The sequence below is a fragment of the Dasypus novemcinctus genome, chromosome 3 (assembly GCF_030445035.2).
Source record: "Dasypus novemcinctus isolate mDasNov1 chromosome 3, mDasNov1.1.hap2, whole genome shotgun sequence".
NCBI classification, from domain to species: Eukaryota; Metazoa; Chordata; class Mammalia; order Cingulata; family Dasypodidae; genus Dasypus; species Dasypus novemcinctus.
Window position 1 is genome coordinate 26,982,537 of NC_080675.1, and position 12,748 is coordinate 26,995,284.

At 36.3% G+C, this 12,748-nt stretch overlaps 1 protein-coding gene across 1 annotated transcript in view; it reads left to right on the plus strand.

Moving 5' to 3' along the window:
* The window catches only part of SEL1L (SEL1L adaptor subunit of SYVN1 ubiquitin ligase), an 82,855-nt gene that overhangs the window by 21,914 nt on the left and 48,193 nt on the right, over positions 1-12,748 (plus strand). The window contains exons 4-6 of the mRNA XM_058292790.2: positions 9,499-9,666; positions 11,530-11,635; positions 12,466-12,628. Of these exons, the coding sequence (XP_058148773.1) occupies positions 9,499-9,666; positions 11,530-11,635; positions 12,466-12,628 (437 nt within the window). The remainder of the gene's footprint in view (positions 1-9,498; positions 9,667-11,529; positions 11,636-12,465; positions 12,629-12,748) is intronic.

A 12,748-nucleotide genomic window follows, 5' to 3' on the forward strand; every position in this document is an offset into this window, starting at 1 on the left:
TACCTGCTTACAGTTCAGCACTTCTTGTGCTTGAGGCTGAAGCAGCCTTTAGCAGACACTATCAGGTTTTAACTAAGAGTCAATTCTAGGCAATTAACATGATCTATGGATTCAGAATTAAGAAAGAAAAAAGAGACTTTTCTTTAGCAATAGAAAGCCAGACATCCGTGTTTACTTTCCAAGTGACATGCAAGGCTTTCCTAAGCCTTTTTTTTCTTGTCAGTCTTATAGTCCAAGTCTAAACTTGTCAGTTTTAGAGCCAAAACTGCACTTCAGTTAGAAAATCATCAGCTTCTAAGGGTCAGGCATCTGATTTTACAAGAGCTGATGAGCAACAAAAACTTCTTTTTTTAAAAACTCTGAAACTCTATTTTCATTTAGAGATTGCCTTTCTTTTCATGTAGTCTCCCTTTTTCCAAAGACTCCATTAAGCAAAAATCTACATCTTTCATAGCAGAAACCATTAGTTACAGAAACTTGTTCTGTTTCCAGTACTCCCAGAGTTTAAATTCCAACCCACACACCGGTGGCCCAAAAAAAAGAAGTTTTATCCTACTAACATGTTTCTTTTTTTGCAGTTTCTCTAGCATTTTTGTAATTACAAGCACTTGACATTTTTTATCAATTTTTATCATATATTAGATGCAATAGGCACAAAATATAAAGCCCTTTAAGAAACACCACCACCACCTTTTTTTTTCCATTGCAAAACTACTGAAACCTCTGGTAGTAAATTTAGCATTTTCAGCATTAACATAAAGCTTCCTGGAAAGATCTGGTTGTAATGCCAGGGAGACAGAGGGGAGGGAGCACTTATGGCAGCAGTGGTGGCAACTAGCCTAAAGAAACTGGAGTGCCCCCCCCCCTTTTTTTTTTTACTGGTTTTTCTAAACTTTTTCTCCAGCACTGGGGAATGATTTAACTTTTATCTGCCCACTTAGGGAAGAGAGTATTGCGAATGTTTAATATTTTTGGCCCATCCAGAACACACCTTTTGTAAATTTTGGGGCCCTTCTCACTTGGAGAAGAGGATAAAAACCAGAAGTATCATTCCGGCTGCACATTATTTTCTCTTCTTTAGCCAGCGCAATCAAAAAGCAGCAAGGGGTTCCATCCAGTGAGCCCACTCATTCTAAGTTGTATCTGTTGTTTCCGTATTCCATAGGTAACTTCACTTCTCACAAGACAGCAGCTCAGCTGCTATTTCATACCATGGATGACTCCATAGCCACCCAAGCAGCAAAGAGTCTTCATACTCTACCCTTTTTCCTTCCTTTTCCTAAACAATGCTCTCACCAGATTACAGTGAGTCAGGGTCATTGTAGCAAATCCCATTTCTGATGCCAACTGTGTTGGGGATACCCAAGGCCACCCACACTGAGTGATTCATTAGGAGTACTCACATGACTCCACATTCAGTTGTCATCACAGCTATGATTTATTACTTCAAAAAAATCCCATGCAAAATCCACAAAAGGAAAAGCTACATGGGACAAACTCCAGAGGAAACGAGGTGCAAACTTCCAAAGGTCCTCTTACAGAATGTCCATAATGCCCCAGCAATGAGTTGTGATGGCACATGTCAAATGTCTACCAGGGACACTTGCTAGAGACTCAGTGCCCAGGGTTTTTACTGGGAACTGGTAATGTAAGCACTCTCTGCCTATCATATATTCAAACTGCAGATTCCCAGAAGGAAAGCATGGGTTCAGCATACACCACATTATTAAGGCACAATGAATTACTTTTATCATTTAAGGTGATGGGAACCCTCTTGAGATCTATGTTCTCAGATGCCACCTAAGGGCCAACTTTATAAGCAGGCCTGTCAAAGAATAGCTGGCTGTTATATCAACTATTTTTGTCCACTATTTCAGTAAACCCTTATTGAAAATGAATGAATAACTAATTGGCCATCAGGAGGGGAATGATTACAATGTTATCGCATATAATACTTATAACTAATTTTTTAGGAGGTACTGAGGATTGAACCCAGGACCTTGTATGTGGGAAGCAGGCACTCAACTAATGACCTACATCCACTCCCCAAATACTTACAAGTAATTTTAAAAGAACGGTTTTGTTGTGAGTAATTAAAAAATCCTCCAAGTAGTGGCAGAAACAGGTTTGTTTGTCTTATGTAACCAGATCTTCATACAATAGACAGTTACAGCTTGTGGCCTTTAGGGATCCTGGCTCATTCTTTATTTCCTATTCAGCCTCCTTAGTAAATTGGCTTCATCTTCATGTTTGTGCCAACTGGCTACACCTAGAGGTGGCTATACCTCCATATCTTGTGTCCTGAGAAGGAAGTATTATAGTATCTTTGTCTCAGGAGAGCAAAAGCAGAAGCTTTCCCAAGTCACTAGTAGAACTTCCAAAACACCTGGCCATCCCTAGCTCAAGAGAAGGTAAGGAAGAGGTAAGGAATAGATAGTGTGCCAATCTGCATGGTCTGCCACTGGAAGAATTCACTTAGAATGATCTCTTATGTGAAGAAAAGTCATTTTTTCATATGTTTGCAAATGAGAAGAAAAAGTCTGGAACTTCTTTTCTGCCAACAGTTACGTGTGGAGAAAAATAATTTAAAATGGTAGGAAAAGAAAACTAGGATTTTTCTTCAACTTTGTAGTCTTTCTTATTGTTTGCATTGTTTTTTCCTGCAATAAGCACATGAAAAAAATGAAATAACCAGAATCTTGCTCTATTTCAAATAGCACAAAAAGAACTGAGTTTAAACTTACTAAATTTTACTTAAAATTGGTTTCTGACGTAAGCAAATTGGTTAAGTAACAGAATAGTATTTATACTTTACTATTGCTTGCATGGAGGTGGCAGGCAAGGAACAACCCATAATCTGGTAGTAATCAGATGAAACAGAAGGTAAGAGGCTAAGAAAGTACAGGCAATTGCTTACAACAGGTCTTGATTTTAATGAAAAGGTTTCTAAATTGTTTTATTTTGTTTGGTTTGGTTTTACAAGAAATTATCTGTACAAGGAAACTACTCTAGGAGACCATCCTTGTGGAAGAGACTTTTCTAAGAGTCCTTCTTCCTTACCCTCACCAGGGCTTTTCAAAAAACTATGTTTAAAGCCATTTTTTAAAACAGGTTTTACTCTATGGTTCTTTACAGTGCCTGTTACCTGATTCTTATGAAGCCTGTCACTTTGTTCTGGGTACATGGGCTAGTACTTGCCTCTATTTCTAAACTATTTATGGTATTCAGTACTATAAAATGATTAGTTATTCCTCACATAGAGAACTGAGCTTGGTTTGAACTCTTATGTTTTGTTCATGTTCCATATAACTACATTTCATTTTTCTTCTGAAAATTGTATTTGAGACTATAAAGCAATGACTTCCTTAGTTTTTCCTTCCTTCCCTCCCTCCCTCTCACCTTCTTCCTTCTTTCTTTTCTATTCAACCTCCTTAGTAAATTGGCTTCATACTTAATGTTTGTGCGCCCTGGCTACACCTCGAGGTGGCTACACCTCCATGGATCTTGGGTCCTGAGGAAGAAGTAGTACCTTTGTCTCAGGACAAGTAGTACCTTTTTCTCTCTGCCTCCATTCTTCCTGTGTAGCTTCTCAACTTTAGCTAGCAGTCCTCAACCTTTGATAAAACAGGTTTGTAGCAAATCACATAATATCGATATTTTACCCCAAGAGATTACCATAGCATGTTTTCCAAGCAACAGAAAATAACCTTTTTATTTAGTCTACACCATTTACTTTATGCCAGGCATGGTTTACTTTAAATCATCTATGCTAGTGCTTTGCTCTTAGTGTGTTAGGAATTTGGGAGAGGTGATCAGTGGTTTCTTAAGTTTTTAATCTTGGTGTTTACTAATATTAATAAAGAATGTAATAGTTGTCTTGAGTTTGGTAGCCTTTTAACATTAAATAATTGTGTCTTAACCATGTTTGACTAGAACACTATTTCCTGCTCTATGTTTGTAGGTACAGGATTGCTTCAGACAAGCAGCATGATTAAATAGGTTAATTTTCTTATTACAGAAACACCCATTTAAACTTAAATATCAATCTTTAATAATCATGTGAAAGCTCTTGAGATATTTGCAAAATGAAATCATTTGCTTTCATCTGTGCAAATTAAGCTAATCTTTCTGGTTTTTGCTTTGTTTTTATTTTACAATAAAAAATCAGGAAAAAATGAATGTTTATATTCCCAAGATATTTAATTCTGTAATATAACAACATTCAAACCACATTTACTTACTCTCATTCTCTCTCTCTCTCTCTCTCTCTCTCCCCCTCCCTCTCTCCCCCCCCCTCCCTCTCTCTCTCTCTTTCAGATTATTTCCTTCAACATGTTGTAATATCTTATACACTAAAAGGAAAAACTTTCTGGCTCCAAATCCTTCTCCAACTACCACTCTGCTACTCTACACTCCTTTAAAGCAAAACTCTTGAGTTTTCTACATTTACTGATTTCACTGCCTTTCTTCTTCTCTAATCTAGTCCCCTTCTGGCCACTAAATCTACTCTTCTCATGGTTACCAATCATTTTCTAATTGTTGGTATATGGTCAGTTCTGAGCTTCATCTTACTGACCCTGGCCAGTGGATCCCTTCCTTTTTCTGGAGATTCTTTCTTCACTTTCTTCACATATCTCAGAACATGAGCTTGCCCCAGGGCCTAGCCTTTGAGCCTCTCCTCTGCCTACACTACCCTTTGTGATCCTTAATCCCATCTCTCCTGATGATGTCCAGCTTTTCATCTGGATCTGGCTACGTCATGTGTGATTTAACCAGTCTCATGTCCATAGACGTTTGATTTCTTTTTGGTTGTTTTTAAAATTACAATAGAGTACTGCACAAGTATTCTCTTACACATCTCTCTTTGTCCTTATGGAGAATTTTGTAAGTAAATACCCTAGAAGTGGAAAAACTGCATCTAAAAGTACAGACCTTTTTGATTCTAGATGTTGCTAAATGCCCCTTTTAAGAAGTTTTAGTAATTTTATGCTCCTGCCAATAGTACGAAAGTGCCCATTATGTCCATACTCTGGCCAGCACTGAATGTTTTCAGTTTTTTTCACCTTTTCTATCTTTTTTGTGATTTTAATTGACTTTGCAAGAGCAGATTTCTACTAGTTTAAATATAAAGCAGTCTGTTCATTATTACAATAACTTTTCATGTGCCATAAAGTAAATATCTGACTCCTAAGGTATCAGTAGATTAGGATACTATTTTACTTTCGTAGAGCCAAACATGAGTCCTTATCTAGAAAATGTGAATTTTTACATTAAAGTGCAGAATTGACTTAATGATACATTTCCCCCTACCCAACCCCTCATTTTAAATGTCAGACTTGATTACTGGCTATCATTAAATTAAATTGCTTAATCAGTCAGCATCATTATACCAGAGTAGTAATTACTGTTGTTTTAAAAACTGGTACTGTTTTGTGGAGGTTTTATAAATGATTGCTTTGCTTTCAGAATTTCTCCATGGAAGGAAAATTAACTGAAATTAACATTATTGTGAGAAATTTGTACTTGAGATAATTAGCTTGAAACTAGAAGATCTCTAACTTTTGGAAGATTTTAAAACAGGTTTAAAAGGTAGTAACAATTATGATTTTGTTTGAAGAGAGGATAGTGGCAAGATACAGATTTTCTTCTAGCAGTGTGCTAATAAACACATAATTTGGGAAAGCTCAGTTTTTACTAAATTGATGAAGCAGGTGCATCTTGTGGGTTCTTGCTTGGAAGTGCTGAATCAGCAGTTTGTTAAAACCTTTTGTTACCAAAACTTTTCATCCTTTTTAGTTTCTTTTCTGCTGTACAGGTCCATCATATGAAGGAGAATTTTTTTGTATATTTGAAACATTTAGAAAGTCTAAGTTTTGACGAACTAGAATTCCTATGATAACCTCTTTGTCTTTAAAACAAAGATTTCTATTATCATAGAAAAATGGAATATTCTCTTACATATTGTAGGTTATTTAATTTAAAGTTAAAGTTTACAAACTGCAGTTTTATAGGTAACATATTTCTAAAGCAGATTTGTATCTAGTAGCAGTGCATAGGAATAACCTTTTCAAATTCTGTAGTCAAAATAACCCCTCTGATGTTGTTACCATAGGATACTTTGCTTATATTTTGTATTAAAGATCATTTCTTTAAAATGTGGACATATCAAAAAAAAGTAAGGACATTATTTGCTTCTGGACTTTGATTACCAGCATCAAGAATGGCATTTCCTTGGCAGTAAACCATTTGAAATTCATTTTGTCTTTCATAAATTAACTGAAAATCTTTTACAAATTAATCTTAGGATATATACTTTTTCACACTGGAAAGAAAAGAGGGTACTTTATAGACTTTCAGAGCAGGGGAGCCAGTAACAACAGTAGCAACTGACATCTCTTGAACTCTTTTACCTTAAGCTACATGCATCATGGTGAGGCCTTTACAAGTGTTATCTCAGTTAATCATTGCAAATATCCCTTTACAGTAAGAACTGTGTATTAGTCTGCTAAAGGGAAGCTGCTGCAAAGTACCAGAAATCTGTTGGCTTTTATAAAGGGTATGTGTTTGGAGTAAAAGCTTACAGTTACAGGCTGTAAAATATACAACTCAAGGTTGCTTTCTCACCAAAATAAGTTGCCACATGCATTAGTCAGCCTAAAGGGTACTGATGCAAAATACCAGAATTTGGATTTTATACAGGTATTTATTTGGGGTAGAAGCTTGCAATTACCAGGCCATAGAGTATAAGTTACTTCCCTCACCAAAGTCTTTTTCCACATATTAAAGCAAGATGACTGCCAACATCTGCCAGGATTCAGGCTTCCTGAGTTCCTCTCTTCCCAGGGCTTGCTTCTCCCTGCGTGTAGTGTTCCTCTCTTCCCAGGGCTTGTTTCTCTCCGAGCTCAGAGTTCCTCTCTTCCTGGGGCTTGCTTCTCTTTCCTCACAACCAAACTCCTCTGTGTGCTTACTTCCCAGGGCTCCAGCTCAAGACTCCAGCATCAAAACTCCAACTTCAAAACTCCAACTCCTTCCTTTGCCGTATCTTTTATCTGTGAGTTCCTACCCACCAAGGGTGGGGACTCAACACCCTATTAATGTGGTCCAGTCAAGGCCCTAATCATAATTTAATCACACCCAGGTACAGACCAGTTTATAAACATAATCCAATACCTGTTTTTGGAATTTGTGAACCATATCAAACTGCTATACCATATGTTGAAGCCAGATGAATGCCAATCTCTGGCTGGTCTCTGCCTTCCTTCTGGGCTTCCTCTTCCTCTTGAAGCTTGGTAGGCCCAGCCTCTTAAGGTTTTGTACTTAAGTAAAGTCCTCTGCCTCCTGGCAGAGGGCTTGTTTCTTTCGGGGCCTTCTCTGTCTCAGCTCTCTTCCTAATCTCATCTATAAGCTCTCCCCAGGGCTTTAGCTGTTTGAGCCTTCTCCTTTCTGTCACATGGTAGAATAAAAAATGATGGAGCTCTCTTCCTATGTGTCTCCTTGAGTGAATGTCCATTTATATCAGACCCAGCACGGGGGACTCAACCTGAGTCATCCCCTCCTGACATGGTCGAATAAAAAAATGCCCTAAAAGCAACCTTAACAGGTAATCTAATCAAAGGGCCCTCAACTGAATTTAATACAATCAAAGAGTATCAACCCAGAGGAGCAGATTAGTTTACAAACAAAATTTTTCTCTTTTGGGGATTTATAAAATAATGTCAACCTGCCACAGACTTTTATCCTTATTTGTAGTTAATTACAAATAATTTTACAGATAAGAAGGGTAATTAAATAACTTTCTTCTCAAAGTGCATGGCTATTAAGTGGTAGGATTTGAATCAGGCATTCTGACTCCAGAACCTATGCTCATAATCACTAAACTCTGCTACCTAATTAAATTCTCCATGTAAGAGTGACCAGTGAAAGTCGTCTCACATCTAATACGTATATTTCTAGGCTCAGTCCTGGTCCTCTCTGTTCTTCTCTTATATATTCTCATTCCACATTCTTATGCATATATCTGGCTTCACATGTTTTCTGTTCACTAAGGAACTGTCTCTGGCTTCAACCAAAGAAATGTCTAACCCACATCCATGGGTTTCTTGTTTTTTTTTAACTTGTCATCTTGAATGTAGAACTATAAAAGCCTAACTTATCTCTATCCTGATTCATTTCACCCCCTTCCAGTAACCTACCCCTCCTCCAGTGTTCTCTTTAGTACCCATTTTCTCAAGTCTGATACCTGGGAATCTTCCTTGACTCCTCTTTCTTTTCACTTGCACATATCTATCTCCTTAGCATCACTTGGGTACACCAGTTTCTTTCACCCCCTTTTCCCTATTCAGGCCACCATTACCTCTTGACGAGACTTCGGTACGATCTCTAAACTGGTCTTCCTCTGCTTATCTTCTCTACGTTCCATTCTCCCCTCTCTTAATAAAAAAAATTAAAAGTTTGAGCATGTCACTCCCATTTAAACTCTTCAGTGATTTCCCATTGCTCTCAGGATCAAGTCTAAATTCCTTAATAAGACTTGTAAGACCATCCCTGTGTTTCTTCAACAACTTCTCCTGCTTACTTTATACTCACCTTACATGTTCTGCAAATCTGAACTCCTTTTATTTTTTGTAATGTGCATATTTTCTTTCATCTGATTCTTAACACATTATTCCCTCTGCCTGCAATACTTCTGTCCACCCCACCATCCAACCTTTCATCTATTCTTTACTCCTGCATTTCCCTGAGGTTTGATTTAAACCTCAGTTCCTGGCCGGGGAAGCTTTCCCTCCCATCACATCCACATACTTTTGTTTAATGTCTCTCTTCCTTGCTAGGCAATAAGTTCTGTGTAGGAAAGACCTCGGCTCCACCCAATCTCCACCACCTGGCATATTTCCAGCACCTAGGAGATACTTGGAATGTATTTTTGGAATAAATTAGAGTTATCATCTCTACCCTTAGCAAGCTCAAAGACAAGTGTAAACTAGAGTGTGATAAAGAAATAACCTCAGTGCATATGAGAAGTGCTCTGATGAAATGCTGTAGGATTGCAGAGGAATGTGTGCATTATTAACTTTCCATGGGAGGTGAATTTTGCCTGTATAACTTTAGGTTACTGAAGAAGCTGGCTTACAGTATTTAGATAGAAAAAAGAGCTGTGCCAAGCAGTGTAATTAATTCAGGTGTATTTTGCCTATTTTTTGCTCACTAGTTGGGCAGGATTTTTACAGTAGACTTTTAACATCTTTGAGGCCATATCTCAAGATGTTTAGAAATTCCAGGCTACATATAGCTGCTGGGTAGTCAGCTACGCATGTTCACAAATGATTTAACCTCAAATCACCCCATATTAAAATATCTGCTAGACTCTTATGTTCCCAATTGTATAAATAATGTATCATGGATCTTCGTTTGCAAATGCTAATAGTTGAAATTGACAGTGTTGAGTCCATGAATACCAGAGTGCTCTTCATGTTCTGATTTTTTTCCATATCTTTCCAGCTTTGACTGCCATTGAAGGCACAGCACATGGGGAGCCCTGCCACTTTCCTTTTCTTTTCCTGGATAAGGAATATGATGAGTGTACATCAGATGGGAGGGAAGATGGCAGACTGTGGTGTGCTACAACGTATGATTACAAGACAGATGAAAAGTGGGGCTTTTGTGAAAGTAAGTATTACACAGAAGGAGACTCATCCACATTGTTTTATGTCTAGGCCAATATTTTTAAGGCCTTTTTCTAATGGTCCTTTCCACCTTTGTTAGTAGTCATTGTTGGTGATGTAGTTATAGCTTTAATGAATGGGCTTAGGAGCAAGAAGCATACAGTGTACTTATTTCCAAGCTACCTCAGGGACCTTTCATAGTCATGTCTTGTTTAGAAATGGTTTTTAGTTGGTGTGTACAGGCTGTTCTTTGGATTTTACAGACAGGCTACTAAATTAATTAATGTAAAACAAATTTTTGGCAACAAAGGAAACAAACTTTTTTGGTGAAGGTTAATAGTGGTTAGAAGAAAAATAACACCTTTTTAAAATATTTTGAGGGAGATGTGCTATGCTGAGGTAACATTTGGCAGCAGGTATAGTATATTTAATGATCTTAAGTGTAATGTCAGTATAAAGGGGCTAATTATTATACGGAAACTATTTTCTGGAAAAAATTTCTGTAAAAGAACAACAAAATTTTGAAAAATTTCTCTTGATATTAAATAACATTTTCAAAATAATAACTCTAATAGAATATTTGGGCATTCCTAAAGGATAACATCAGATATAGTCCATATTTTTGGGTATAGTTAAGGTCAGTATGTCTGGGTACTCCAGTTTAGTACATCAGATTTTGTTTTTATATTACAAGAAGAATTCACTTCTATTTCTATAAGTATTTACCCTAAAATGAAATATTCAAATGTCTGTTGATGCAGTGTGTATTTATCTTTAAAATGCTGTATTTTAATAGCAAAATAATTTTTGAACAATCTGTAACTATTCTGTGATTTTTAGTGTTGTGTCAGTGAATAGGAAAACATTTAGTGAACTCATTTAAATTAGTACTTATATTTAATAAAATCAACTTTACTACTGTTTTATTATGTAAATAATCACAAATACTTTCTACTTATAAAGTAATACAGTATTTTAGATAAGACTAAAATGTTCTCTGAGTACAGCATATTTTTCTGACTACTATTTTGTGTCTAATGTCCTTTTGTTCTGACTTTAGCTGACCTTGGCATATAATCCTAATGTAGTTTCCTTCGCTGCTCAAGCAAATACCATACAGTGAGTTGGCTTAAACAATGGAAATTTATTGGCTCATGGTTTTGAGCTTAGGAAAAAATTCAAATCAGGGCATCATCAAGATGGTGCTTTCTTACCAAAGATAGTTATTCTGGGGCTAGCTGCCAGTGATCCTTGGTCCTGGGCTTGATCCTTACACCATGGCAGTACATATGGTGGCCTCTCTTGGCCTCTGCTTTCTCTTTGGGGTTCCTTTCAGCCTATGGTTTCCCATGGCTTTCTCTCTCTGTCTGAATTGCATTCCACTTATAAAGGACTCCGGTAATCGGATTAAGACCCATCCTGATTGAGAGTTGGGCCACACCTTAACTGAGGTAACTTCATCAAAAGGTCCTACTTACAATGGTTTTATACCCACAGGAAGGGATAAAGCTAAAGAATGTGTTTTTCTGGGATATATAGTTTGAAACCACCATACATAATCTACTGAAATTTTAGTTGAGCTGTATAAAGGGTTTTAGAATTACTTGCAGAAAAAAACAGCCTCCAAAAAGCAACTTGATAATTGCTTTCTCTAAAAGAAAGTGACTTCAATGAGTTTTATTTAAAAAAAAAAGTCTTAAGAGCACATTTAAACCAAGCATCTTTCAAGTCAGATTTGGAAATAGTGAAGGCTCTTTAATTATGTTTGTATGACTCCCCAAAAGAAATAACAATTATTCATGCTTTATAAATAATTGGTGTAAAATTAAAATCCATTTAAATGCATATGACATTGACTTTTTTTTAGCTGAAGAAGAGGCTGCTAAAAGACGGCAGATGCAGGAAGCAGAAATGATGTACCAAACTGGGATGAAAATCCTCAACGGCAGCAATAAGAAAAGTCAAAAAAGAGAGTAGGTAGCACTGCTAAGTCCACTCTTCCCCAGAGAAAGGCACTACTGAGATAAATAGCTAATTTTTGTTTGTTTGTTTGTTTGTTTAAGGATACTGCTAAAGACAGAGGATTTCTTAAATTACATTACAAGAAGACTTAGTATGATACAGGGACTTTAACGTCATTACTTTTATCAGATTTTAACTTGTTGGAATAAAGGCGCTACAAATATTGATCACAAAAATGAACAGATAGCAAAATAGAAATAATTGACTAAGAACTTTCTAAGAACCAAGAATAGATATACTATTTAGAATTCAAAATGAATTAAACAAAATAAAAGGAATTGTTATAGAGTGTTTTGTTTAGTTTTTGTTTTGTAATGTTCTTCCAGGCAAAGATTGAGATTTAGGAATTTGCACTTGGAAAGAATGTAGAACAAATGACTTTATTTTCTAATATTTTATGTCCTATTGATTTCAGCTAATTTTTTATATAGTCCATAGAAAGATTTAAAAAGAAAATTGCAGCAGTTATCATTGGATTGTTTACTGGGCATCATGATGTTACTTTAGTTCTTCCATTGCAGATTTAGTTAACTTTTACAATAGAAGTTTTTAAAATTACTGTTAATGTCATTGTACTGTTCTGAGAAATAGGGTAATAGAACTGATTAGTGCCTTATGTAAAAACAAAATATCCAGGAAGTTTTCTGCATGTATGAAATAAGATATCAGAGGGATTTTATTACATAATGAAATTATTGATGCATTTTAGTCAATTTTGAAAAAAACTTTAATGGTGGTTTCAAAACATTGCTAATTTCTTAAAATTTACTTACATTTAAAGAGCATATCGGTATCTTCAAAAGGCAGCAGGCATGAACCATACCAAGGCCCTGGAGAGAGTGTCGTATGCTCTTTTGTTTGGTGATTATGTAGCACAGAATATCCAGGCAGCTAAAGAGATGTTTGAGAAACTGACTGAGGAAGGATCTCCCAAGGGACAAACGGTCAGTGCACTTTTTTTCTTTTAATGTATTGAAATACTCATACGTAAACATACATAAACAACAAGTGTATAAAAGTTGTGAACTTACAAAACAAACGTATATAACATCTCACCCTACCAC